Here is a 26984-nt window from a genome sequence, read left to right on the forward strand (position 1 = left end):
TTGGGCGGTTAGATCACCGTCCCTTCGCAGACATCCGTCAACCTTCGCAAGAGTGCACCATGTACTAGTACCATCTTAACTCCCTACTGATGATATTCACCCACAGATAAGGACGACATCTGATCCGTCTGGACCCGTTAATTCACCTTTGAACGCTGCCAAGCGCAAGTATACTGGTCCTTATTAGTCCGTTTCCATTCCAGAATAGATAGGACAAGCTGGACTGCCTAAATTCGGGACTTTTGCTATATTTATCATCTGTGTACTACCTCAATCTATATAAGACCAATAGACTTCATTTTACAGCAATTGATGTGTTTTTACAGTGTGTTTTTTACAGTAATAATTTGTATACAATTTTATCCATTTGTATTGTTCTCTCTGTATATTTATGTAAATCCATGTGCTAAATACCTTTATAAACCTTTATCAACCTCATAAACATTAACCTTCACGACTTATGCTCCCCACAATTATAATAATCAACCAATCAATCATTATTTAGGTCGAGCGCAGAATATTTTTGTGTATTTAATATTGACATGTTGGACTTCCCTGATATTCCGCTGCTGACCTAATTTATCCTGTAGTGCGCTTCCCCTCCTTTATTCCTTCTGAAGACCCTTGACTACCGGATCTTTGATTAAGGGATCCTTGTCCTATTGCAGAGGATTTGGAGACTCAACCTACAGCATCCTTGTACCTTTTCGGTTGAACTGGGCACTGGATGGTTTCATTGACGGTGTACCAAGGGGGAGACAGGGCAGAGTACTAGCTGTCAGCCTAATACCATGCTTAGTTTTGCAGTACAATACTGAATGTGGCCCAGAGCCCCTATTAAAAACCTATTGAGGTACCAGAGGTGGTGGGTGCTCTGGACCCAGTTTTTATTTCTGTAGCACCATCGTCAACCACTGGTAGACTCTCCTTTTTCTGTACACTTTTGCAGGCAACACCACACAAGTTAATCACTATACCAGCTCTCACTGTCAGAATAAGAGCTTGGTAATTGATCTGCATGGATTGTGATGCACTCAGTGCCCTGTATGTGTCACAGAAAATAATCGACAGTGCACCACCATCTTCTAATCATCTTGAAAACTTCCGGCTGTGGAGGAGGACGGACGTGCCGCGCGAGCTCTCCACTGGGGTCTAATACCTGGCTCCCTATTCCCGTGAGTAGCCCGTCGCTTCTCCGTTGTCCTTCCCTCCTCCACCCGCCTCACTTACCTCCACTCACTCCTGTGTCCAGCCCCGCCGGCGATCCTCCGAACGGCTGCCTCCCGCCGTGCCTCCTAATCGAGCCCCCGGCTCCGGCCCACTGCTCCTGCCTGGTTCACCGTCCGGCTCCGGCCCAGCTGCTTCCACCGCTCCCTCCTGGATCTCCTCATCGTCAGCTCCGTCAGCGATCCTCCAAACGGCTGCCTCCCGCGGTGCCTCCAAATCGAGCCCCCGGCTCCGGCCCGCTGCTCCTGCCTGGTTCACCATCCGGCTCCGGCTCAGCTGCTTCCACCGCTTCCTCCTGGATCTCTTCATCGCTGCCTCCTCTTCGCTGGCTCTCTTCTCCTCGGCGGTGTCTTCTGCCCTGGGACCCCTGCTCCGGCCCAGCGGCCTCCTCTGCTCCTACCTACCTGGCTCTCCTGGATCCTCGGCCCAGCTGCCTCCACAGGTTCCTCGGTCCTGCTGCCTCCACAGCACTGCCTCTTCGCTCCAGCCTCATTCCCGCTGCCTGCACTCCTCTCCTGGCCTGCACGTCCGCAAGGCCTACTTCCGGTCTGAATCCCCGGTCTCAAGTGCCGTTCCCCCCATCATCCACGCCAGGCCCACCACGGTGCTCCTGACCTACGTTGATCCTGCCTGCTCTCCTCTCCTGACGTCCACCAATCTCCTGCCGTGACTCCTCTCCTGTCTCCCACTGATGCCTCCTCCATGCTCCTGCTCCCCCTCATCTCATCTGATGTCCTGCTCCTCACTTGAAGCCTCTTAACTCGCCACAACTTCTCCCTGGAACTCCCTGGACTCTGCCTCAGCTCCCTGGAACTGTGACTCTGCCTCAGCTGCCTGGAACTGTGACTCTGCCTCACCCCCTCAGCTCCCTGGAACTGTGACTCTGCCTCACCCCCTCAGCTTGGATCTCGTCTTCGTCCTGCTCCGAAGCAACTCTAGGTATCATCTCACTACTTTGCTCCACTGAACCGTCTTTCTCACAGTGACTCTCCTTCATCCCCTTGGATCATCTACTTTGCCTGCACCTTGGACTCGATTGGTACCTGTTACTATTCTACCTGATTATTTTATATGCAATTATTTTGTTTCTACTGATTTTATACTTACCACTAACTACCTTTTAACTGTTAATTATTCTTGCCTATTTCCATTGTCCTCATCATCTCTCTTTCTGTCATTCCATGCCTTCCACGCCCTAATTGGTTATTGTCCTCCATCTTGCTATTGTCTCCCTGCTATTATTCTTTCCTGCTCTCCTCACTATCTTATCCGCTGTCCTCATTATCTTACTGTTCTGTCATTATTCTTACCTGTTCTCATCGTCCTTTTACCTCACTGTACTGTTCTTCCACGCCCTAATTCGTTATTGTCTTCCACCTTGTCATTGTTTTCCTGCCATTGTTCTTACCTGTTTTTCATTGTCCCCATTATCTCGCTGCTCTGTTACTCTCTCTCCCTACTATGCCTCCCCGCTCTCACCCCATACCCATACTCTCCCCCCGCCCTACCTCTCCCACCCCTCCCCGCCCTCCCCGCACGTTGCTCATCTTGTTAACCTCATCCCCATCTCCCCCCTCTCCTCTCCCCCCTTCTCCTGTGCCCTCTGGAATGCCAGATCTGTCCGCAACAAGCTGACTGCTATCCACGACCTCTTTCTATCCAACACCTTTAACCTTCTTGCAATTACTGAAACCTGGCTCTCCGATTCTGACACTGCCTCCCCCGCTGCCCTCTCCTATGGTGGCCTCTCCTTCACCCACTCCGCCAGGCGTGGGGCCCGCCCAGGCGGTGGAGTGGGCCTCCTCCTTTCCTCCACCTGTACGTTTCGTGTCATTCCCCCTGAACCCTCCCTCTCCTTCTCCTCCTTTGAAGCCCACTCCATCCGCCTCTTCTACCCCATCCACCTCCGCGTCACTGTCATCTACCTCCCCCCTGGCCCCACCTCCCTCTTCCTCGACAACTTTGCTGCCTGGCTTCCTCACCACCTCTCCTCCGACCTGCCCTCGATCATTCTCGGTGACTTTAACTTCCCCATCGACAACCCCACCGACCCTGCTTCCAGCAAACTGCTCACCCTCTCTTCCTCCCTTGGTCTCACCCAATGGACCTCCTCCTCTACCCACTGCCTTGGTCACTACCTTGATCTTGTCTTCTACCTATGTAGTCTCTCTGACTTCTCCATCTCTCCCTTTCCTCTTTCCGACCACCATCTCCTCTCCTTCTCTCTCTCCTCTTCTCCTGCTCCCCTCCCCCTGCCCAAACCTACTCTGTCCATACGCAACCTCGACGCTCTTGACCCTGCCTCTCTGTCCTTCTCTCTCGATACCCTCCTTTCACCCCTTTCCTCCCAGGCCTGCCCCAACCAGGCGATCACCCTCTACAATCACACCCTCACCTCCGCTCTGGATGCAGTCGCCCCTGCCCACTCCGTCCACCCCCACTGCTCCAAACCTCAACCCTGGCACTCCAAATTTACCCGCTTCCTCCAAAAATGCTCACGTACCGCCAAACGTCACTGGAGAAAATCCCGCTCCCTGGCAGACTTCCTCCACTTTAAATTCATTCTTTCATCCTACAGCTCTGCCCTCTCACTCGCCAAACAATCTTTCTTTAAATCCCTCATCTCCTCCCAGTCCACTAACCCCCGCCGCCTCTTCGCCACCTTCAGCACTCTCCTGGCCCCCTCCCCTCCCCCACCCCCTCCTCCCTGACTGCCTCCGACTTCGCCTCTTTCTTCTCCTCTAAAATCGAGGCCATCCGACTCGAAATCTCCTCCTCCACTCTCCCTTCCACCCCTCCCACTCTTCCGTCCTCCCCCCCAACCACCTTCCCCTCCACTCCTTCCGCCCCACCACGGGTGAGGAAGTCCACTCTCTCATTTCATCCTCCCCCCCACTACCTGTCCCCTGGAACCTATCCCCTCCCACCTTCTTCGCTCCCTTTCCCCCACCACCTGCTCCCACCTCGCTCACCTATTTAATCTCTCCCTCTCCACTGGCATCTTCCCCTCTTCCTTCAAACATGCTCTCGTATCCCCCATTCTTAAGAAACCTAATCTCGATCCCACTTCTCTCTCGAACTATCGCCCCATATCTCTTCTCCCTTTTGCCTCCAAAATTCTCGAAAGGCTTGTCTGCAGCTGTCTCACCTCCTACCTTTCTGAACACTCCCTCCTTGATCCTCTCCAGTCTGGCTTCCGCCCCCTTCACTCCACTGAAACTGCCCTGGCTAAAGTCACCAACGACCTCCTCTCTGCTAAAGCCAGCGGCCACTTCTCCCTTCTCATCCTCCTTGACCTCTCTGCAGCCTTCGACACCGTTCACCACCCCCTCCTCCTCCACACCCTCCAGTCTCTCGGCTTCTCCGGCCCAGTCCTGTCCTGGTTCACCTCTTACCTTGCTGACCGATCTTTCTCTGTCACCACCTCTGGGTCTCTCTCCCCCCCGTCCACCCTTCCTGTCGGGGTCCCTCAGGGCTCTGTTATCGGACCATTACTCTTCTCTCTATACACCTCTTCCCTGGGTCACCTCATCAGCTCCTTCGGCTTTAACTACCACCTTTACGCTGACGACACTCAACTATACCTCTCCTCTCCTGATCTCTCTCCCTCCCTCCTCTTTAGAGTGTCCACCTGCCTCTCTGCCATCTCCTCCTGGATGTCCTCCCGATTCCTCAAACTTAACCTCGCCAAAACTGAGCTCATAGTTTTTCCTCCCTCTCATACCTCATCCCCTTCTGACCTCTCCATCACTGTCGACAACTCCTCTATCTCCCCTGTCCCCCAACTTCGCTGCCTTGGTGTCATCCTCGACTCCTCTCTCTCCTTTGGCCCCCACATCCTCTCTCTTGCTAAATCCTGCCGCTTCCAGCTGCGTAACATCGCTCGCATTCGGCCCTTCCTCTCCCAAGATGCCAGCAAATATCTCATCCACTCTCTGATCATCTCCCGCCTAGACTACTGCAACCTCCTCCTCACTGGCCTCCCCCACTCTCATCTTGCTCCCCTTCGATCTGTTCTTAACGCTGCTGCTAGACTTATTTTCCTTTCTCGCCGCACCTCTTCTGTCTCCCCCCTCTATCTAGCCCTTCACTGGCTCCCATTCCCCTTCAGAATCCTCTTTAAACTCCTCACACTCACATACAAGGCTCTCGCCAACTCCACTGCGCCCTACATCTCCACCCTCCTCTCTATTCACACTCCATCCCGCCCTCTCCGTTCTGCCTCTGATCGACGCCTCTCTTCCCCCTTTATTACCTCCTCCCACGCACGTATCCAAGACTTCGCCCGCGCTGCCCCCCTCCACTGGAACAAGCTCCCTCCCTCCATCAGAACTTCCCCTAATCTGTCCAGTTTTAAACGGGCTTTAAAAACCCACCTTTTTCTTAAAGCCTTTCAGTCTCCCACTTAACTCCCTACCTTTTCTGCTGCCTCTCCTTTTTCTTTCCCCTTCCCCACCCCTGTCCCCCTATTCTCCCTCTCTCCCCTGCGTCTCTTTGTCTGTCCACCTCTTCCCTTAGATTGTACGCTCCTCTGAGCAGGGCCATCTCTCCTCCTGTTTCCACCACTTCTAACTCTGCTCTCCAGCTACTTTGCCCTCCTCCTCGACGACCCTCCTCCCCCCGTCCCCTCTGGGGGTCTCACTGTCTTCCGCGTCCTCCTTCTTGGGCTCCGTTGTTTGCCAATCCTCCCTCCCCCTTTCCCCACCCTCTCTAGCTGTGCATTGAGCTTACTGAGTTACTGTGCTTACTGTTTACTGTACTGTGCTGTCTCACCTTGTATTGGAATTCGTTTTGTCCCTGTACGGCGCCACGGACACCTTGTGGCGCCCTATAAATAAAAATTAATAATAATAATAATCATGTACAATACTGCTGCAGGAGAGAGGTAAGAGACTTGCAGGAAAACAGCAGATTTGGAGATAACAGCAAGATAAACAGGATATAAGTAATGATGTAAGGGAAAACAGTATAGGTGCATTGAACCCAAGTGTGGGAACTCACCAGCCAGCAGAGAAGACCCAGTGACTGTGTTTATTGTTGAGAACATCAAAGAATCAGAAATCATCCAAAGAAATCATCCAAAGAAACAGTGGAATGGAAAATACATGAGGAGGAAAAGGTAAGCAGATGTAGATGGGTGACATAATTATGGAGGTAGAAGTAGTTTTAACAGAGCACTGTGTATAAATGGCTGGGTCGAAAGGAGACAAGATGCAGGGATGACAAGGTGGAGTGATAAATGAGGTATCGGATAGAAGCATCATCGGGAGATAAGGAGGTAGGGGAGAAAAACAAGCAATAAGGAATTGGGCAGAAGAGAAAATTGGATAGGGGAAATAAAAGTAATTGATACGAGTCAAAGTGCAAGGGAGTCAAAGGAACATAAAACAAAAGGGGGTACAAATAAGCAGGACAGAGGAACAGAGTAAAATGGTGATGGGTATAACTTAAGGCGCCAGAGAAACAATAGGGTGAAGACATGAGGCAAGATATTAATAAAGGAAACAATAAGGGAAGACCGAAAGAGATGGTACATCTCACTTTACTCTAGAAATAAAATAAATCCAGAAGAATTAGCTGGAGATATGGTTATTGTGTATGGATTTTTGTGTTTCTTGTATATGGTTGTTGTTAAAGTTGGGGGGGATTTGAAGATTGAGGGGTCAGTTATGAAATTTTTTATAGCTCGTAATAGTTTTTTTTTTCACTAACAAAAGAGTGATTTTGGCAATTGTGCCGACTTGTTATTCATTTGAGATAATTTTGCTTCCTTGGAATCTCATTTTCAATTTCAACATTCAAAATGTATGGTTCACCAATTTCTCAAAGAGCATGCTGTTGTTAACCTAGGCTTTAACTGTGAAAAATGTCAGTAACTCAGACAAAATGCCGAGATGTCCTCTGATGCAGCACTGGCCCTGCATTAATAATACAATCAACCTCATTGTCATACTGTTAGGGTAGATTCTGGCTATAACAGGGAAGTCAATAGGTTTGTGTCCCCCTGTCATGGTAAAAACCAGGTCCCTGGCTGGTCAGTGCATTGCTGGTACCTCTGTTATAAGGCGGGGGGGGGGGGGTTAGCAAAATTACAGCATGACCACTCTCTCTCTAGAAGCATCTAACCCATACTTGCCAACCTTTGAAAAGTTCATTCCAGGAGATCCCGGGCAGGGGGTGTGGTCAATCGCGTAATTTTGGCCCCGTCAAAATTACATTTTTGACATGGGGGGGGGGGGGGGGGGTCAGGGCCAAAATGCCGCGATTCACCGCAAATTGCATCATTTTGACGAGTAAGTTGCAGTATGCGGGATACTTGCCTCCTCTCCCGGGAGTCCGGGAGACCTACCCGAAATTCGGGAGTCTCCCGGACAGTCCAGGAGATTTGGCAAGTATGACTAACCCAAATATTACTGGGGCTCTTTCAAGTGTGGATAATTACAAAATGTGACCCCAAGTCGTCCTCTGACACTTGTCAATTATAGCAAAAGCAAAAAATTGTTGGGGGAAAAATTAAAAAACAAAGATATACAACAGCTTTAATCAGTGTCAGTAATATGTGTAAGATAACACAAATGTTTTTATCCACTACCAAAATGTATATATTCAGTGCAAATTAACTCTAATCGTAGCTGACACGACATCTACAATTAGATTCAGTTTGCAAAATATATTGGTGCCAAAATGTATAAAACACATAGGGGGGTATTTAATTGTTGCTCTGGACCGCAAAAAAATTAGCGCGTTAAAACTATTACCGTTTATACGGTAAACTTGCACGTAAAAACCGTTAATACGGTAGTTTACTCGCTGAATTTCAGAGCTGCGAGATGAAATTCAGCGAGTAATTACCGTATAAACGGTAATAGTTTTAACGCGCTCGTTTTTTTGCGTCCGGAGCAACAATTGAATACCCCCCATAGCATACAACTTTTTTATCCACTAGCAAACTTGTACTGTTTATACAGGTGGGTTTAAGATTTGTAAACATAAGGTTAAACATTCCCTGGTCTCACATCGTGATTACATTAATAGAACGCTTTGGTTTTTGCCATTGAGAATTATAATTGGCTTGCAAAAGTTTTGTATAGCTGGCTTAATAGTTGTTTGAAGTTGCCTACAAGTACTAAAGCTGTCTGGGGGGTATCTTGGCCCAAAATATTGTCAAACATTCTACTTGGATACTTCAAATTCCATGTTGGAATAACACGTTTTAGCATTGAACTAAAAGATTTAATACAAATCAAAACTCACTCAATCAACTCTTTTTCAAAGCACAGTTCATAATGAATCTTCAGAGCCTCAAAATATTTCAGTTATCCCTGAACAAAGTTCCAAAGTCCTGATAATGTCAAGTTGCAGTATATGTTTCACTGCTCATGCCCTCCATTAAAGGCTTGATATATTAGGCTTAGTAAGCAGTTGATTTTCAGTGGAATTATCACTGCAAAGGTACAGTACTTTCATATCGGAATCCATATTCAAGTAGGACTTTTATAGAATGGTAGCTTTACTGTGCTGTTCTTGTGCAATCTGGGTCAGATGCCCCACTAGTGTGAATATTTCACTCTGCAATGATTTTCCAAAAACATTCTTCAGAATGGTTTTTCTATTGTTTGCAATACACTCTATATCTCCCAAGTGACAAAAATGTATGTACTTAAAAAATGTATTTCTTTAATTGTCCATTTTTTTTTAAACCAAATGAAGTTTGTAGATGTGAAAGGAAACAACAAGAATATCTATGGAGGCAATTTTAAACAGTTTTTACACTTGTGTGAAATTAAGTGGAAATGTACTTTGAATATTTTTTAGACATAGTCAAATTTGAGAGTATAAGATGTATAACATTCATATGAGTTGTCTGTTCTTGTGAAACAATAAATTCACTGTGTACATAATTGAGTGAAATTAATTAGTGGCAACTGGAAAGTAGACCTTTGTAGGTTGCCCTTGTTATATATGTGCCACAAGATTTTGCATTATGGAAAACTGGTTGGGGTATAAACTTTCTCATGACGTTTTGTTTTAACTCTTCAACCTTTTTTAAATAGCATTGTTTTAATTATGTATAGTCCATTGTCCATAGACTTAACATCATGGGAACAACCAGAGGTAACACACAAAAAAAGTATACAAACTTAATTTAGATTGAACTCTGGTGAGAATTGAATGCATAAACCCAGGACTGTGGTGGACCAACGTTAACCAATGTTGCGCACACATGCAGTATATCACCGGAGATAATGGAAACTTGCACTTGTCCACCATTCTAGGTTGTAAAGCCCAATAATTTTAGCTTGTGTTGTTACACTCATTACTATTTCATTATATATTCACCAAGAAACATAGTATGTAATGCCCAAACCTAAAGGGTTTGGAAACTATTTATAGAATTCTATGAAAGGTAGCCAAGTGGTCTATAACCGTTACCTTTCCATGCTAAAAGACTAACCAGCAGCAGTGCTAATAGCCTGGGCTTTTTACCACTGATATTGAGGACAAAGAGCATTGGTTATCCCTGCAATAGCAGCAACCAACACAGGGAATGCCAGGTCTGGCAGCATAGAGTGGAATTCCCAAGGGGAATCAGGCCTTCAAAAAATGTGCACCCATCCCTCTTCCCCTACCACAGCGAAAACCAGCCCTTTGCTGAATAGCACTGGGTCTGACAACCATGGACAGTGGTTGTTAGTATAATTGTTAAACATTAGTAAATGTATGGTAGTACAAGTCCCAGAAAGCCCTGATAGTGAATGCCATAAAATCCATGGCTAGCTAAATGATAGAGTTCCACCAACCTACTTTACAGTACAGTTGGTTGCAATATGGGAGCAAATTATGCTAAAAATATTATTCTCTGCATCATCAGAATATGGACCTGGTTTACGACAAGTCATCATCATCAGCAACTACATACACCTGCCCTATAGCAGAAGTAGTAAGAAACCCCCCTATCAGGTGTATATGTGTGTTTCTGCAGGTCTGCATGATCTGCATTTGTGTAAACCTGCCTTTATTGTGCTTGGCCACTGTTAGAATGTCCTTCCCTCCTCTGTGCAGCCAAGAGAGCGTAAACGCCAAAATCATGCAAATCTCCATAGGCGTATGCGTGGGCCTACTTTCTGGGCATGCACAGTGTGTTTTTATGTAACATGTACTACACAAACTGACGTCCAATCTCTCATTTTCCACTTTATTTTTTTTCTCTTATATCCATAGTGAATCTATTTTTTTTCCTGTCCTGTAGTAATGCAATAGCAAAGAGCAAACCTTAATAGAAGGTCAAGAACTTGCCTAGTGGAGTTGAAGCACAAAGGAAAAAGAAGGGTCCTGTGTGCAAAAAAACAATAACAGCCAGGGCCGCCGAGAGGGCCCTCACTGCTTTTTTTTTTTTTTAAATTTCCATTCTTTTTAATAGCAATTTTGTTTTTCTTATGTCTTTTTTTTTTCCGCTGGGGGGAAGAGGTGGGTGTCTCCGACTCGTTCATTGGTGGGGGGAGCTGGATAGTTTAAAAAGTAACATACTCTCGTGATCGAGGCGCCAGCGTCACTCCTCTCTGCTCCGTTCACAGTGAATGTCGGGGCATGATGTCATCAAGTCACGCCCAACATTCAGTGAGGAAATGACTCAGCAAGAAGAAAGAAGAGAAGACAGAATAAAAGAAAGAAGCTAACAAAAGGTAAGTAAAGGAACGAAGAAGCAAGGGAAATAAAGCATGTGAGGACAGAGTGATAAAGAAGGGGGGGAAAGGCACAGAGGGAGACACAGAGTAATAATAAAGGGGGGAGGCGCAGAGTGATAAAAAAGGAGTGGGAGAGAGGCACAGTGATAAAGAAGGGGGGGGAGAGGCACAGAGTGCTAAGGGGGGAGAGGCACAGAGTGATAAAGAAGGAGGGGGAGAGGCATAGAGTGACAAAGTAGGGGGGACAGAGGCACAGTATGATTAAGAAGGGGGGAGAGCGGCACAGTGTGATAAAGAAGTGGGGAAGAGCAGCATAGAGGGCGCTGTGTGATCATAAGGGGGCACAGCGTAGTTGTGATGAAGGGGCACAGTGTGATCATAAAGAGGCACAGTGTGCTGATGATGAAGAGGCACAGTAATGTGTTTGTGATGCCACAGGGGGCTTGTGGCAATGTAGTATGTGTGAGGTAGGTGGTGGCTAATTAATGGGTGCTATTTTGTTTGTGGGGTGATGGTGAGGCAATTTAATAGTGGGGACTATTAATCTAAGATGGGGTGGTTTGGGTACTATTAATTGAATGTGGGAGTGAGTTTGGGGAGAATGAGGTCTATTTATTAAATGTGACTATGAATTATTTAATGGTAGTGATGGTTGTGTGAAATAGGTATACTTATGAAATGTAAATACTATTCATTTATTGCTGGGGCTGTTTGCATAGAGGGAAATAGCTTTGTTTATTAAATGGGATTACTATTATTTTAATGTTGGGGCTGGAGGAAGGCCTAGTTATTACTTGTGGGTGCTATTGATTTAACACCTGGGCTGGTTGTAATTTTCTAAATGTACCCATTTTTTTTCCAAATAAGGCCCTCAAAATTCCAGGATTCAGACAAGCCACAACTAAAGAAAGCAGCAGCCACAGGTGGTGAAAGTGAGAAGAACAGGTATGAGAGAGTAGGAGAGTCTGTGAAATGATGTGATTCTAGTGGGACAATCCCAATTTTTGGTGAGTGATCTGCCCAATGTAAGGGGCAGGCCAAGACTGTGAACTGTTTATGTACACTCTGCATTCTTTCTATACTACACTATGGTGTTAGATGTCTTGAAAGTCAGGAGTGCTGGGACATATGTCACGCTCCGGCACTGCACCCTTGTTTCAATGATGTACACAACAATGCAGGTTTTTTTTCTGTTGGAGGGTAGCCAGCACTTTTTACCTGCTAGCCACACCGCAATTATGCATAGCTACGCCCCCAATAGTATGACCACACCAACATAAAATTTTGCTAAATTTTAAAATTTTTAGCATGCTAAACTATAATGGGGGGCCCCATGAAATTGTTGTACTGTGGACCTGAGTTCCTCTTGGCAGCCCTGATAACAGGGCTGCTCTGTTGTCATATACACCTCACATGGTAAATGAATTGTAAACCAGGTCAGTTACATTATTTTATTATTTATTTCATGCACAGTAAAAAAAAGGTGCATTTTTGTGGCCTCAAGTTGACTTGTATATTATCAGGCCTTACATTGTGTTTCCTTATTCCCATACATGTGTTGTGGTAATTCAAATAGACACAAAAAATCAGTGGGACAAAAGGCACATGATAGCTCTAGATGCATACCTTGGCTCTAGTTTTCTAGATGAAGTATTGTGGGAAGTGTTTCTAATGTTGTGGCATCACAAAGCCTCTATAATAAGTTGTGTGCCAGAAAATCATCTATGGAATAATTGTCCTATGAAATGCAAAATCCATCATTTCCAGGCTCTGCCATACGATCGGCCAGTGGGTAAAGCATACAAATGTTTGTGCTCATGAAAAAAGAAAGTAGTATCTGCATAAATGTTATGTTTTGTTTAAATGAAGAAGCACACAGTGAGTAGAATTTTTTTTTTACTGTCAAATACAGCAGTAATTCTGCAAATGCATTTTTTTAAAGAATTACCCTTCAATGAAATTGAGCAAAACAGTTCCATATTCTCAAATGATCCATAAATAGATACGTTTGTGCCTCTAACTTTCTAGATGGAATGTTCTAGGGGTATTTATGGTTTTCTAGCAAGCTAGTACCTTTAAACGTGTCATGATAGAAAAATATAATTCATACTTGTCAACTCTCTCGGAAAGTCCGGGAGACTCCCGAAATTCGGGTCAGTCTCCCGGAGTCCCGGGAGAACTGGCATTTCTCCTGCATCCCTCAATTCCCTTGTTAAAATGATGCAATTCACAGAGAATCGCATCATTTTGCTCCCCCCCCACCCACCACGCGACAAAACGTAATTGTCGTTGTGGGGGCGGGGCCAAAACAACGTGATTCGAGGTGCCCTGCCCCCTCCAGCTCTCTAGTCACGCCCCTCTCCCGGACATCCCGGCAAGTATGATATAATTACACTTCGAAGGTAAAATATACACCTTTATTTCTAGACCATGGGACTGATTCATTAACAAAAGTAAGGCAGAAAATAAGTATGAGTACATTTTCTCCTGGACAAAACCATGTTACAATGCAAGGGGTGCATATTAGTTTATTATTTTGCACATATATTAAATATTGCCTGTTTATTTCATGTAGCACACAAATACTTGATAGATTTATTTTTACACTGAAATTTAAAGTTGATCTAGGAAATGACCAACCCCAACTATCAATCCGTCCCCACATTTTAAATTTAACTCCCCCTCCAATGCATCATTGGTTTTGCCAAGGTGCAAAATTACTTTTTTTTTTTGCTTTACTTTCCTTAATGAATCAGACCCCAAGTGACATTTTCACATCTTGAGTAAATATATTTGAGATCCCTCTTTTCAGGACAAATTGGGAAATACATTTGCATACATAGCTATGTAATTATGTTTATATATTGAAATGTTAAAGATGAAATAGTGAAAACAGGTTTGTGTCGGTGTTTATACCTCCTGTTATGACCTCTTAGGTCACACTCTAAATACAAATGCTATTTTAATGCAAATGTAGAAACATTATAGCTACAGTAACACTAAATGGATTATCAAGGGCAGGAATCACATGCAAGGGCTCTGCTTGTGGCTGACTCTTTATCAGATCTAATTCCCCTTTGTTTACTGCAAAGCTCTTGCGAGGAGCAATATTAGGAGTAAAATAATAGGCTAAGAATTATAAAATATTATAATATGCAATATATAAATACAGCAACTGCTAAATTAACATCATGATTCCATGAGCAGTATGTATTTATGTGCAGTCCTAGTTTGGATTCACCTCCTTAATCAGATAAACAAACTACTTCTTCCCCTACTACTCTAACATACTTTATACATACCTGGGTCCATATCCAAGCTTAAATAAACTGTAATCTTTAATAGTCCTTTAATTTCTAGCATTCATTGTTGTCTACTCAATACATTAGTAGGAGGCAGATTAAGAGCTCCTTGATAAATGAACTCCTATGCTTTCTTAATGATTCAATATTTAGTGCTCTGTTTACTGTACCGATATATGAACTCAATGGAGCACAATGTCCAGACAACTAACAGGACATATATACATGCTTTAAAATATGAAAGATACTTTATGCATTGAAATATTTATTTTAGATCAATGGGAGACACAACTATCCTGAATGACCGTCCTGCACTAAACATACCATCTTGTAAAGAGTGCGGCAATTTATCATGCGTTATAAATAATTTCTTTAGCAGCTCGGTGGCTAAGTGGTTAGCACTTCTGCCTCACAGCGCTTGGGTCATGAGTTCAATTCCCAACCATGGTCTTATCTGTGTTGAGTTTGTATGTTCTCCCCGTGTTTGCGTGGGTTTCCTCCAGGTGCTCCGGTTTCCTCCCACACTCCAAAAACATACTAGTAGATTAATTGGCTGCTATAAAAATTGACCCTAGTCTCTCTGTCTGAGTGTGTATGTTAGGGAATTTAGACTGTAAGCTCCAATGGGGCAGGGACTGATGTAAATGAGTTCTCTGTACAGCGCTGCTGGAATCAGTGGTGCTATATAAATAAATGATGATGATTTAGCAGAGCCTTCATGTAATAAACATAAAGGGAAAGGATAACGCTTTGTGTGTTGCTGTCATATACACAAGCCAGAGAGAATGGTGTAAACTATAGCTAGAGTGATTGTCATCATAGGGAGCAGAGGCAATGGAGGAGAAGGAAACAGTAGGAGGAGAGTAAAAAACAGCAAATGCATTATAAATCTAAAAAGTAATACCCATTTGCCACCTCTGTGTCTTTGGTCTCTGTCCCAGCCGTTCCTGACTTTTCATCCTGCTTTATAGTAGTGCTTCCTATAGAGCCATTCACTCTCGCAAATCATGATGTGCTTTGTGGCCTCCAAATAGCCCTCCCTCGTCTCCTAACCAAACAGAAAAACAAAGCTTTCCGTTTTTGGTAGAGCCCCCATCACACTCCACAACCCACTACAGAAGCTCTGCCTGGGTTTTTGTCCCTGGAAACACACCACTTCACCAAAATCCTATCTGGAGTATAAATGAACTCCCTTGCAAAAATTGTCCTTGTGATAAGCAAATCTGCATATGGTGAGCCTGATTCATCTTTGGACATAAGTACCGTTGCGTGCTGTATTTTGCATGAAATTGCTCTACGCTCAAAAATGGACATTACACCAATGGCCGCAAGTGCATGCAATTCAAGTTTGAATGCAAATTACACATTCTTAGTCCATAGGCGGAATGGGGGGAAGAAAGAGATGTATGCAAATAAGCAATGTACGGTAAGGACATGCCAAGGTCGAGCACACACATTCATCCGATTCAAGCTCTGGGCATATGTCAAGTACATGATCTTTAGCCATATCACTTGCACGAGCTACAGGGCAGGTGTATTGATAGGGATGACAGACACGTATACATGGCTGAACATGTGTTTGCAATTAAGAGCAAATGTAAAAATGCATTTTATGTACAGTAATCAATAAGAACATCCTGATAAATGTATTTCATGTAAAAAAAAAAGATAATGTATTTTTCTTAATGATTATAGTAATAACAGGGGTTATGTTTTTTATATTTTTTTCTTTGTTAAAATTGGAGTAGTGTGCAAAAGCAGTACCATAACTTTAATGACTTTTTCTGCACTGCAGCATCTGTTCACAGATTAATTTTCTTAGACACACTGATTTTAACCATATAATGTATTGTAGATGATCACAATAAAAATATTATCCATCTATAGATAAAAATGTTATCCTGATTATTTCTTATCATTGCAGGGATGCTTTACTTACCAGTACCATTAATTGTGTTACAAGTTTCATTTCTGGATTTGCTATCTTCTCAATACTTGGTTACATGGCTCAAAAACACAATGTGAAAATTGAAGATGTAGCAACAGAAGGTGAGTGTAAGAAAGCCCCTAATCACAGTAATAAAACCCATTAGTTTATCAGAACAGCTAGTTCCAAACAATTGTCTTAGCTCAATTTAACCCTTATTTAAATTTAGATTAATGTGGTTGATGTTTGAGGGCATGGTTATATTTCAGGCCGAGCTCCTGCAACCAATGGGTTTATGGTGGTGGCTTGGCCAGAGCAGTTGGTGTGGGGGGGAGGGGGTGTATTTGAAGAGAACAGAGTTATTAGAGTGTATGTCATTGACTGACTTGAATAAACATGTGAATGGGAAGAAGGAGGATGTTATTGTAATGGGATCATGCCACCATCTTCTCATGTAAGTACAGCCACTCAGTATGTCGACCTCTGTTCCCTGTGCTTTGAGTTATCGGTGCAGATAATTATTCCATCAGTGGCACCCATATAGGTGCTATGTGAAGCATTATGTTAATCACAAAGTTGAAATCACAATGATTTGGGCCAGAAACTAGTCAGACATTAGAGGGATAGGAAAGCAGCTCACGTAGATCTGTTAGAATTATGTGTAATCATTTGTTTGGGGAGTTTAGATAACATGGTATCTGTATACATAACAAATTATGAATAAACTATGTCACCTCTTCATCATACCATATTATAATTATATATAGTTAATGTTCCTTAGCCATTTTAGTTTCATCAAGGCCAAATTAGGGATGTGCACCAGCGACTTTTGAGGTCACGTGTTTTGTGTTTTGGATCCTGATTTTCGCGATGTTTTGGGTTCGGATTTCTTTCGCAAAACACCTGCCGAAAGGTTTTGGTTCGGATTAAAGGTTTTGGATTCGGATTTTTTTTGAAAAAAACCTAAAATGTGTAAAAATCAAGTTTTTGGGCTTATTTTCACTCCTACGCTATTATTAACCTCAATAACATTCAATAACAAGCATTTCCACTAATTTAAAGGCTATTCTGAACACCTAACACCTCACAATATTTTTTTTTTTTTAGTACAAAACGTTGCAACGAGGTATCTTTCTGGACTGCGTAGAGGAGTGTTCCCCACAATATAATTAAAAACCCATCAACTGGTCTGAATTACACCCAAAAATAGTATCTGGACTGCGTAGAGTAGTGGGCACTGGGCACCACAATAAAATATATAGAAAACCTTCAACAGGTCTGAATTACACCCAAAAATAGTATCTGGACTGCGTAGAGGACTGGCCACTGGCCACCACAATATAATATATAGAAAACCTTCAACAGGTCTGCATTACACCCAAAAATAGTATCTGGACTGCATAGAGTAGTGGGCACTGGGCACCACAATAAAATATATAGAAAACCTTCAACAGGTCTGCATTACACCCAAAAATAGTATCTGGACTGCGTAGAGTAGTGGGCACTGGGCACCACAATAAAATATATAGAAAACCTTCAACAGGTCTGAATTACACCCAAAAATTGTTACTCACCGGACTGTGAGTGCTACTTCTCGTGTGTTTAGGAACCGTGGCCGTCCACCATCCTGAGGGTCTGCGCATGTGCAGCCCTTTCAAACCTTCAGTACATGTTCCTTTTAGTTAATTGGCTGATCAGGCAACACTCCCTATTTAAAGCACCTGTGGTCAATACCTCGTTGCCTGATCTTGGAGTCTCATTCCCCATGAGCCTCTGAAGGTGTTCCTGTGTTTCCTCGTGTATTCAGCTCCTGCTGATTCCTGTTGTTCGGTTGTGGTTTCCAGACCACTTCAACTCTCCTGTGTTTCATCGTGACCGCACCAGCTGATTCCTATCCGCTGCCTCCGTGTATCTGCAGTGTCCTGCTCATCGCAACCCTCCAGTACTCATCGTGTCTGCAGCCAGCCGATCCGCTGTCTCCGTGCTTTTACAGTGTTCCTGCTTGTGTCAACTCGCCTGTCTGCATCGGATCAACGCCCCGCTGCTTTCATCTCAGCTAGACCGCCTCAACTCTCCCGTGTTCTCCAGGTGTCCAGTTCTATATACTACTGCTTCCTGAGTATTGTTTACATCCTTGCTGGTCTACCTACCGTGCGCTGCACCTACTTGGTTACCGCTTCCACCCTCCTGGGACTTCGCATCCTGCCGGCCTCCAGCCGTTCAGGTATCCCTGCACCTCTCTCTGACAGCCTGCTCTCCTGAACCACGGTATGCATACTTCTCATTGACTGTGCTGGTGTATTGCATATCTAGCTGGACTGAGTTGTTCTCCTCCGGAGTTTCCTATCCACTGAGACTATTGCTATCATTTGACTGTGTTACCTTTTAGCCTGGATAGTTCTAGTGACTTTGTATATTTGTGCAGTGCTGCTCAGTTATTATTATTGTGTGCATATCATCGTGGGATCAAGTTCAGTTTGCCCGTGTATACTCTGCATTGCATTTATCTCCCCGTGCTCCTCCTCACTTATATATTTCAGTGGTACAACTTGCTAGAGGCAGACCACTGTTCCCTGTTTTCTGAGTCACCAGTTTCCAGTATCCTTTCACATAGCAGTGGTACAACTTGCTAACGCAGACCACTGACTGCCCGGATACCTTCACCTGGATTCCATTCCTTCACCCAGACAGCGGTACAACTTGCTATACGCAGACCGCTGACTCTCATCACCTCCTCGTTACTCCTGGACATTCCTCCTCACTATAGCAGTGGTACAACTTGCTATACGCAGACCACTGACTACCCTCACGTTTCCTTGTCCATCCAGTTCCTCGTGTACAGTTATCTACCTATTACCAGTGCTGCTAGTCATAGACTTTCCTCGAGCATTCTCTTATCACCTGCTGGCTCCTGTTCCGTGATCACCCCGCTACCAGAGTACCATATTACCAACTATACTGCTCTGGTAAGTCTATCATCTGGTGATACCTGGGTAAAGACTTCTAGTGCCCGTGACAGTAAGATCAGGCCATGACAGACCCAGATTCGGAACCTTCAGCTAAAGAGATGCTGCAGCATCTGGTTACCCGTATGGAGCAACAGGATGCTCGCCAACAGCTGTTATTACAATGTTACCAGGCGTTAGCCTCCCAAGGAACATCTGGGCCAAATATCACAGCTAATGTCGATGCTCCTGTGCTTTCCTCTGTTTCCCCAGTGCCATCCCAGGTTTCTACGGCTTCTACGCTTCACCTGCCTACTCCGTCAAAATATGATGGAGACCCCAAAACATGTAGGGGTTTTCTCAATCAATGCTCAGTTCATTTTGAGCTTCAACCTCAAAATTTCTCTACTCATCGTTCCAGAGTGGCCTATCTTATTTCATTGTTTTCTGGACAAGCTCTCGCATGGGCTTCCCCTCTGTGGGAAAGAAACGATCCATTATTACATTATAGTGCCAAATTTATTTCCACGTTCCGAAGTGTATTCGATGAACCAGGTCGTGTCATCTCCGCTGCATCCTGCATCCTCCGTCTACGTCAGGGTTCTCGTACAGTAGGCCAGTACGTCATTCAATTTAGGATTCTAGCCTCTGAACTTCAGTGGAACACTGAAGCGTTAATTGCCGCCTTCTGGCAGGGGCTCTCCGACAAAATTAAAGATGCACTGACTACTCAAGAACTACCTACTTTAGAAGATTTGATTTCTCTTTGCCATCGTGTAGACATGAGATTTCGTGAAAGGGAGTCTGAAAAAACAACTTCAGTTAAAGCACCTCTTCGCTCAACTTCTCAATTTCGTCCAGCTTCATCTCCTGTGATACCCATGGAGATAGGACGCTCCAAATTAACCACTGAGGAGAGGAACCGAAGAGTAAAGAATAGACTTTGTATCTATTGTGCTGATTCCACACATATGCTCAATTCATGCCCTAAAAAATCGGGAAATGCCAGGCCCTAACTAATTCTGGAGAGGTGAAGTTAGGGTCCCTGGAGTCCTCTCCATGTTCTACAAAATTAAAAGTCTGCGCTTTTGATGTTACAATTTCCTTCGCTACCAAATCCTTTGAGTCCCAAGCACTTATTGATTCTGGAGCTGCGGGAAATTTTATTTCTAAATCCCTCGTGAGTCAATGGTCCCTACCAGTGATTACCCTGAAGACACCTATTACTGTGACTGCTATTGATGGATCATGTCTTATCAATGGTCTCATCACCCAGAGTACGTCTCCAGTAACTCTTCAGATTGGTGTGCTACACCAAGAAGAAATTTCGTTTTTAATTCTTCCTGTTACTACAAGTCCGATTGTTTTAGGCCTTCCATGGCTTCAATGTCACTCTCCCCAGATTGACTGGCGCACTCCTCAAGTTACGTCTTGGGGAGCTGAATGTCATCATCGTTGTCTCTCCCAAGTCGTTCCTCTTAAAATACAGCAATCCTCTATTTCACCTTCCTCACCGGGACTTCCTCCTCAGTATGCTTCATTTGCCGATGTATTTGATAAAACTCAGTCTGAACGTCTTCCTCCTCATCGTTCATGGGATTGTCCGATTGATCTTCTACCTGGCAAGACTCCTCCTAGGGGTCGTGTGTATCTACTTTCGTTACCTGAAACTCAAGCTACATCTGAATACATCCAAGAGAATCTCCAGCGAGGATTTATTCGACCTTCTACTTCTCCCGCTGGAGCCGGGTTCTTCTTTGTAAAAAAGAAGGATGGATCACTACGCCCCTGCATAGATTTTCGTGGACTCAATGCCATTACTATCAAAAATCGGTATCCCATTCCATTGATCACTGAGCTATTTGATCGGATTAAGGGAGCTCGGATCTTTACCAAGTTGGATCTTCGTGGTGCCTACAATTTAATTAGAATCAGGTCCGGTGACGAATGGAAGACAGCTTTCAACACCAGAGATGGGCATTATGAATACTTAGTAATGCCTTTCGGGTTATGTAATGCCCCCGCTGTTTTCCAGGGCTTCATTAATGAGATCTTCCGGGACTTGTTATATGTATGTGTCGTCGTTTATCTGGACGACATATTGATCTTTTCACAGGACCTGCCTTCTCATCACCAACATGTGGCAGAAGTTCTTTCCAGACTCCGGAGAAATTCATTATTCTGCAAATTAGAAAAATGTTCATTCGAGTTGCCCCAGATTCCATTTTTGGGTTATATTGTCTCCGGAGTTGGTCTGCAAATGGATCCAGAAAAGGTGAATGCTGTGTTACATTGGCCTCAGCCAACTACTCTTCGTGCCATTCAGAGTTTTTTAGGTTTTGCCAATTACTATAGACGCTTCATTCAAGATTTCTCTTCGATTGCATCTCCTATTGTGGCCCTGACTCGTAAAGGGGCCAATACTAAGCAATGGTCATCTGAGGCTCTTCAAGCCTTTCAGTTTCTTAAAGAATCCTTCTCCTCTGCTCCCATTCTTCGACAGCCTGATGTGACGCTTCCCTTCTTCCTAGAAGTAGATGCCTCTAATGTTGGTTTAGGAGCCATTCTCTCCCAAAGATCGGAGCAACAAAAATTCCATCCTTGTGCCTTTTACTCTCGGGGTCTTCTGCCTGCGGAGAGGAATTACACCATCGGGGACAAGGAGTTGCTGGCTATTAAAGTAGCATTAGAGGAGTGGAGATACTTGTTGGAGGGAGCTCGTCATCCTGTGACAATTTTCACGGATCATAAGAATTTGTCATATCTACAGTCTGCTCAATGTTTGAATCCTCGTCAAGCAAGATGGTCTCTTTTCTTTTCTCGTTTTGAGTTAATCATAACCTTCAAACCAGCTGCAAAGAATAAAAAAGCAGACGCTCTATCTCGAGCCTTTGTGACGTCCTCAGACGTTGAAGAGGTCCCCAACCACTCTATATTAGATCCCAAATGTGTTTCTCTGGCTGCTTCTTCCACTAAGGTGCTACCATTTGGGAAAACTCTCGTGCCTCCTGCTCTTAGGAAGAAAATCCTTTCGTGGTTTCACTCTTCTCGTTTTTCTGGACACTCTGGTGAACGCAAGACCTTTGAGATCCTCTCTCGAAGTTACTGGTGGCCTTCTATGAGGAGAGATGTCAAAGAGTTTGTATCCGCATGTGAATTGTGTTCTCAGTTCAAGACTCCCCGCAGAACTCCAGCGGGTTTGCTTCAACCACTACCCATTCCGTCCAAGCCATGGACCCATATTAGTATGGGCTTTGTTACTGATCTTCCGCCTAGTAAAAACTGCAATACTATTTGGGTAGTGGTGGACAGATTTTCGAAGATGGCGCATTTCGTTCCCTTGGCTGGTTTGCCTTCTTCTACTCTGGCTGAATATTTCATCAAAGAAATCTTTCGTATCCATGGATGTCCGTCTGAGATTGTGTCAGATAGAGGAGTACAATTAGTTTCCAGATTCTAGCAGGCCCTTTGTAAGACCTTGGGCATACGATTATCACTCTCGTCTTCCTACCATCCTCAATCAAACGGACAAACTGAGAGGGTCAATCAAGATCTTGAGACGTTTATAAGGATGTTCTCGTCAGCCAATCAAGCCAACTGGGTAGAATTGCTTCCTTGGGCTGAATTCGCTCATAACAACATGTATCATGAATCATCTGCCAAAACTCCATTCTTTGTGGTTTACGGTCACCATCCGTCTTTTCCGGAATTTCCTGCCCTCCCTCCCACCCAAGTTCCTGCTGTAGAGACTGTTTGTCAAACTTTCAAAAATATTTGGTCTCAGGTCAAAACCTGTTTAAAGAAGACATCTGCCAGATATAAGTCTTTTGCAGATAAAAAGAGACGGGCTATTCCACCACTGAAAATTGGAGATTGTGTCTTGTTATCTACCAAAAATATTCGTTTGAAGGTCCCATCTATGAAATTCGCTCCTCGTTTTATTGGTCCATATAGGATCATTCAAGTGATAAATCCAGTTTGTTTCAAACTTCTACTTCCTAAGAATCTTCGTATTTCCAACGCCTTCCATGTGTCCTTGCTCAAAACTCTCATCATCAACCGTTTCTCGGTCCCTCCTTCAGCACCTCGGCCAGTTCAAATTCATCAAGAGGAAGACTTTGAGATTACTCATATATTAGATGCAAAAATTTCACGAGGAGTTCTCCGTTTCCTCGTTCATTGGAAGGGTTTTGGTCCTAAGGAGCGTTCATGGATCAAGGCTGAAGATCTCAACGCTCCAGCTCTTCTTAAGAAGTTTTATTTCAAGTTTCTGGACAAACCCGGTTCCAGGTGTTCTGTGCCCACCTTTAAAAGGGGGGGTACTGTCACTCACCGGACTGTGAGTGCTACTTCTCGTGTGTTTAGGAACCGTGGCCGTCCACCATCCTGAGGGTCTGCGCATGTGCAGCCCTTTCAAACCTTCAGTACATGTTCCTTTTAGTTAATTGGCTGATCAGGCAACACTCCCTATTTAAAGCACCTGTGGTCAATACCTCGTTGCCTGATCTTGGAGTCTCATTCCCCATGAGCCTCTGAAGGTGTTTCTGTGTTTCCTCGTGTATTCAGCTCCTGCTGATTCCTGTTGTTCGTTTGTGGTTTCCAGACCACTTCAACTCTCCTGTGTTTCATCGTGACTGCACCAGCTGATTCCTATCCGCTGCCTCCGTGCTTCTACAGTTTCCAAACCACTTCAACTCTCCTGTGTTTCATCGTGACTGCACCAGCTGATTCCTATCCGCTGCCTCCGTGTATATGCAGTGTCCTGCTCATCGCAACCCTCCAGTACTCATCGTGTCTGCAGCCAGCCGATCTGCTGTCTCCGTGCTTCTACAGTGTTCCTGCTTGTGTCAACTCGCCTGTCTGCATCGGATCAACGCCCCGCTGCTTTCATCTCAGCTAGACCGCCTCAACTCTCCCGTGTTCTCCAGGTGTCCAGTTCTATATACTACTGCTTCCTGAGTATTGTTTACATCCTTGCTGGTCTACCTACCGTGCGCTACACCTACTTGGTTACCGCTTCCACCCTCCTGGGACTTCGCATCCTGCCGGCCTCCAGCCGTTCAGGTATCCCTGCACCTCTCTCTGACAGCCTGCTCTCCTGAACCACGGTATGCATACTTCTCATTGACTGTGCTGGTGTATTGCATATCTAGCTGGACTGAGTTGTTCTCCTCCGGAGTTTCCTATCCACTGAGACTATTGCTATCATTTGACTGTGTTACCTTTTAGCCTGGATAGTTCTAGTGACTTTGTATATTTGTGCAGTGCTGCTCAGTTATTATTATTGTGTGCATATCATCGTGGGATCAAGTTCAGTTTGCCCGTGTATACTCTGCATTGCATTTATCTCCCCGTGCTCCTCCTCACTTATATATTTCAGTGGTACAACTTGCTAGAGGCAGACCACTGTTCCCTGTTTTCTGAGTCACCAGTTTCCAGTATCCTTTCACATAGCAGTGGTACAACTTGCTAACGCAGACCACTGACTGCCCGGATACCTTCACCTGGATTCCATTCCTTCACCCAGACAGCGGTACAACTTGCTATACGCAGACCGCTGACTCTCATCACCTCCTCGTTACTCCTGGACATTCCTCCTCACTATAGCAGTGGTACAACTTGCTATACGCAGACCACTGACTACCCTCACGTTTCCTTGTCCATCCAGTTCCTCGTGTACAGTTATCTACCTATTACCAGTGCTGCTAGTCATAGACTTTCCTCGAGCATTCTCTTATCACCTGCTGGCTCCTGTTCCGTGATCACCCCGCTACCAGAGTACCATATTACCAACTATACTGCTCTGGTAAGTCTATCATCTGGTGATACCTGGGTAAAGACTCCTAGTGCCCGTGATAAAAATAGTATCTGGACTGCGTAGAGGACTGGCCACTGGCCACCACAATATAATATATAGAAAACCTTCAACAGGTCTGCATTACACCCAAAAATAGTATCTGGACTGCGTAGAGTAGTGGGCACTGGGCACCACAATAAAATATATAGAAAATCTTCAACAGGTCTGAATTACACCCAAAAATAGTATCTGGACTGCGTAGAGGACTGGCCACTGGCCACCACAATATAATATATAGAAAACCTTCAACAGGTCTGCATTACACCCAAAAATAGTATCTGGACTGCGTAGAGTAGTGGGCACTGGGCACCACAATAAAATATATAGAAAACCTTCAACAGGTCTGCATTACACCCAAAAATAGTATCTGGACTGCGTAGAGTAGTGGGCACTGGGCACCACAATAAAATATATAGAAAACCTTCAACAGGTCTGAATTACACCCAAAAATAGTATCTGGACTGCGTAGAGGACTGGCCACTGGCCACCACAATAAAATATATAAAAAACCTTCAACAGGTCTGCATTACACTGCACATACGGCTGCTCCTCCATCCTTTCCATCATATACATGTTGGAGTTTCAGCGTGTGAAAACCTCTTGTTTTTGATAATGACAGTGCATTTTGAATATTTTTTAATTTGCCCCACAACACTGAATGTACTTTATCTATGATACACATCTATCTTTCTTGACTGCGTAGTGTGGTGACTCCGGTACACAACTTGGTACAGAGGCCACAATATAATTAAAAAACCCTCCACGGGTCAGAATTCCACCAAAAAAGGGTATGGACTGCGTAGTGTGGTGTGCCCGGAACACAATTTTTTACAGCGCCAACAATATAATTGAAAAATTTGGCATCAACTATCACCGTTGTTTAATATCTGATACACCTAAATATGGACTGCACAGTGGAGTGGCCCCGGTAGTAAATTTGGTGCCGGGGCCACAATACCTCCTCCAACTTCCAAGTGTAGTGTTTATAAAGACAGATAGCGTCGAAGTGTTATTTGTTGACTTTCTTAACCCTAAAATTGTCCCTGTTGCAAATATTCGTGCAATGGAGAGTTACTTTTTCATTGAAAGACTCAAGCTTTCAAGTGTAGTGTTTATAAAATATAAACAACAATACAATAGTTTTAGAGCACGTCAATACCTCTTGTTTTAAATTATGACAGGGCATTTTACTTTTGGTTTAATTTCTTGAATTTATTTAAATTTGGTTTTACTTTTTGAACACGGCAAATGACTGTTGATTGGTCATATAATGCAAAAAAAAAAGTTCCAAGATGGAATTGTCCATGGGCCCTCCCACCCACCCTTTTGTTGTTGAAATAGGACATGCACACTTTAACAAACCAATCATTTCAGCGACAGGGCCTACCAAACAACTTTGGCTGAAATGATTGGTTTGTTTGGGCCCCCACACCAAAAAAGCTATTCATCTCTCCCTGTGCAGACTAAACAGGCTCTACTGAGGCAAGATGTCGTCCTCATCCTCAACCTCTGATTCCTCTCCCCCTACAGTGTGTACTTCCTCCTCATCACACATTATCAATTCGTCCCCGCTGGACTCCACAACCACAGGTCCCTCTGTACTATCTGGAGGGCAGTGCTGTACTTCATTGAGGAATTGATTATTCATTTTTATAAACATCATTTTTTCAATGTTATGAGGAAGCAACCTCCTTCGCCGCTCACTGACCAGGTTCCCCGCTGCACTAAAAACTCTTTCCGAGTACACACTGGAGGGGGGACAACTCAGGTAAAATAGAGCCAGTTTGTACAGGGGCTTCCAAACTGCCTTTTTTTCCTGCCAGTAACAATATGGACTGTCTGACATGTCTACTTGGATGGTGTCAGCAAAGTAATCCTCCACAATTTTTTCAATTGTGACAGCATCCAATGCAGCGACAGTAGACATGTTTGCAATGGTTGGCAGGTCCTTCAGTCCGGACCAGATGTTATCAGCATCCCCGCCAGCGCCTTTTTTAGGAAAACTGAGCTTTTTCCTCGCAGCCATAGATGTGGAAAAAA

The 26984-nt window shown here is 44.4% G+C and overlaps 1 protein-coding gene across 1 annotated transcript in view; it reads left to right on the plus strand.

Annotated features, from left to right (window-relative positions):
- Window positions 1–26984, plus strand: part of SLC6A2 (solute carrier family 6 member 2) — a 548687-nt gene that overhangs the window by 256593 nt on the left and 265110 nt on the right. The window contains exon 7 of the mRNA XM_075188836.1: window positions 16140–16264. Within this exon, the coding sequence (XP_075044937.1) occupies window positions 16140–16264 (125 nt within the window). The remainder of the gene's footprint in view (window positions 1–16139; window positions 16265–26984) is intronic.

Source organism: Mixophyes fleayi, chromosome 10, assembly GCF_038048845.1.
Source record: "Mixophyes fleayi isolate aMixFle1 chromosome 10, aMixFle1.hap1, whole genome shotgun sequence".
NCBI lineage: Eukaryota > Metazoa > Chordata > Amphibia > Anura > Limnodynastidae > Mixophyes > Mixophyes fleayi.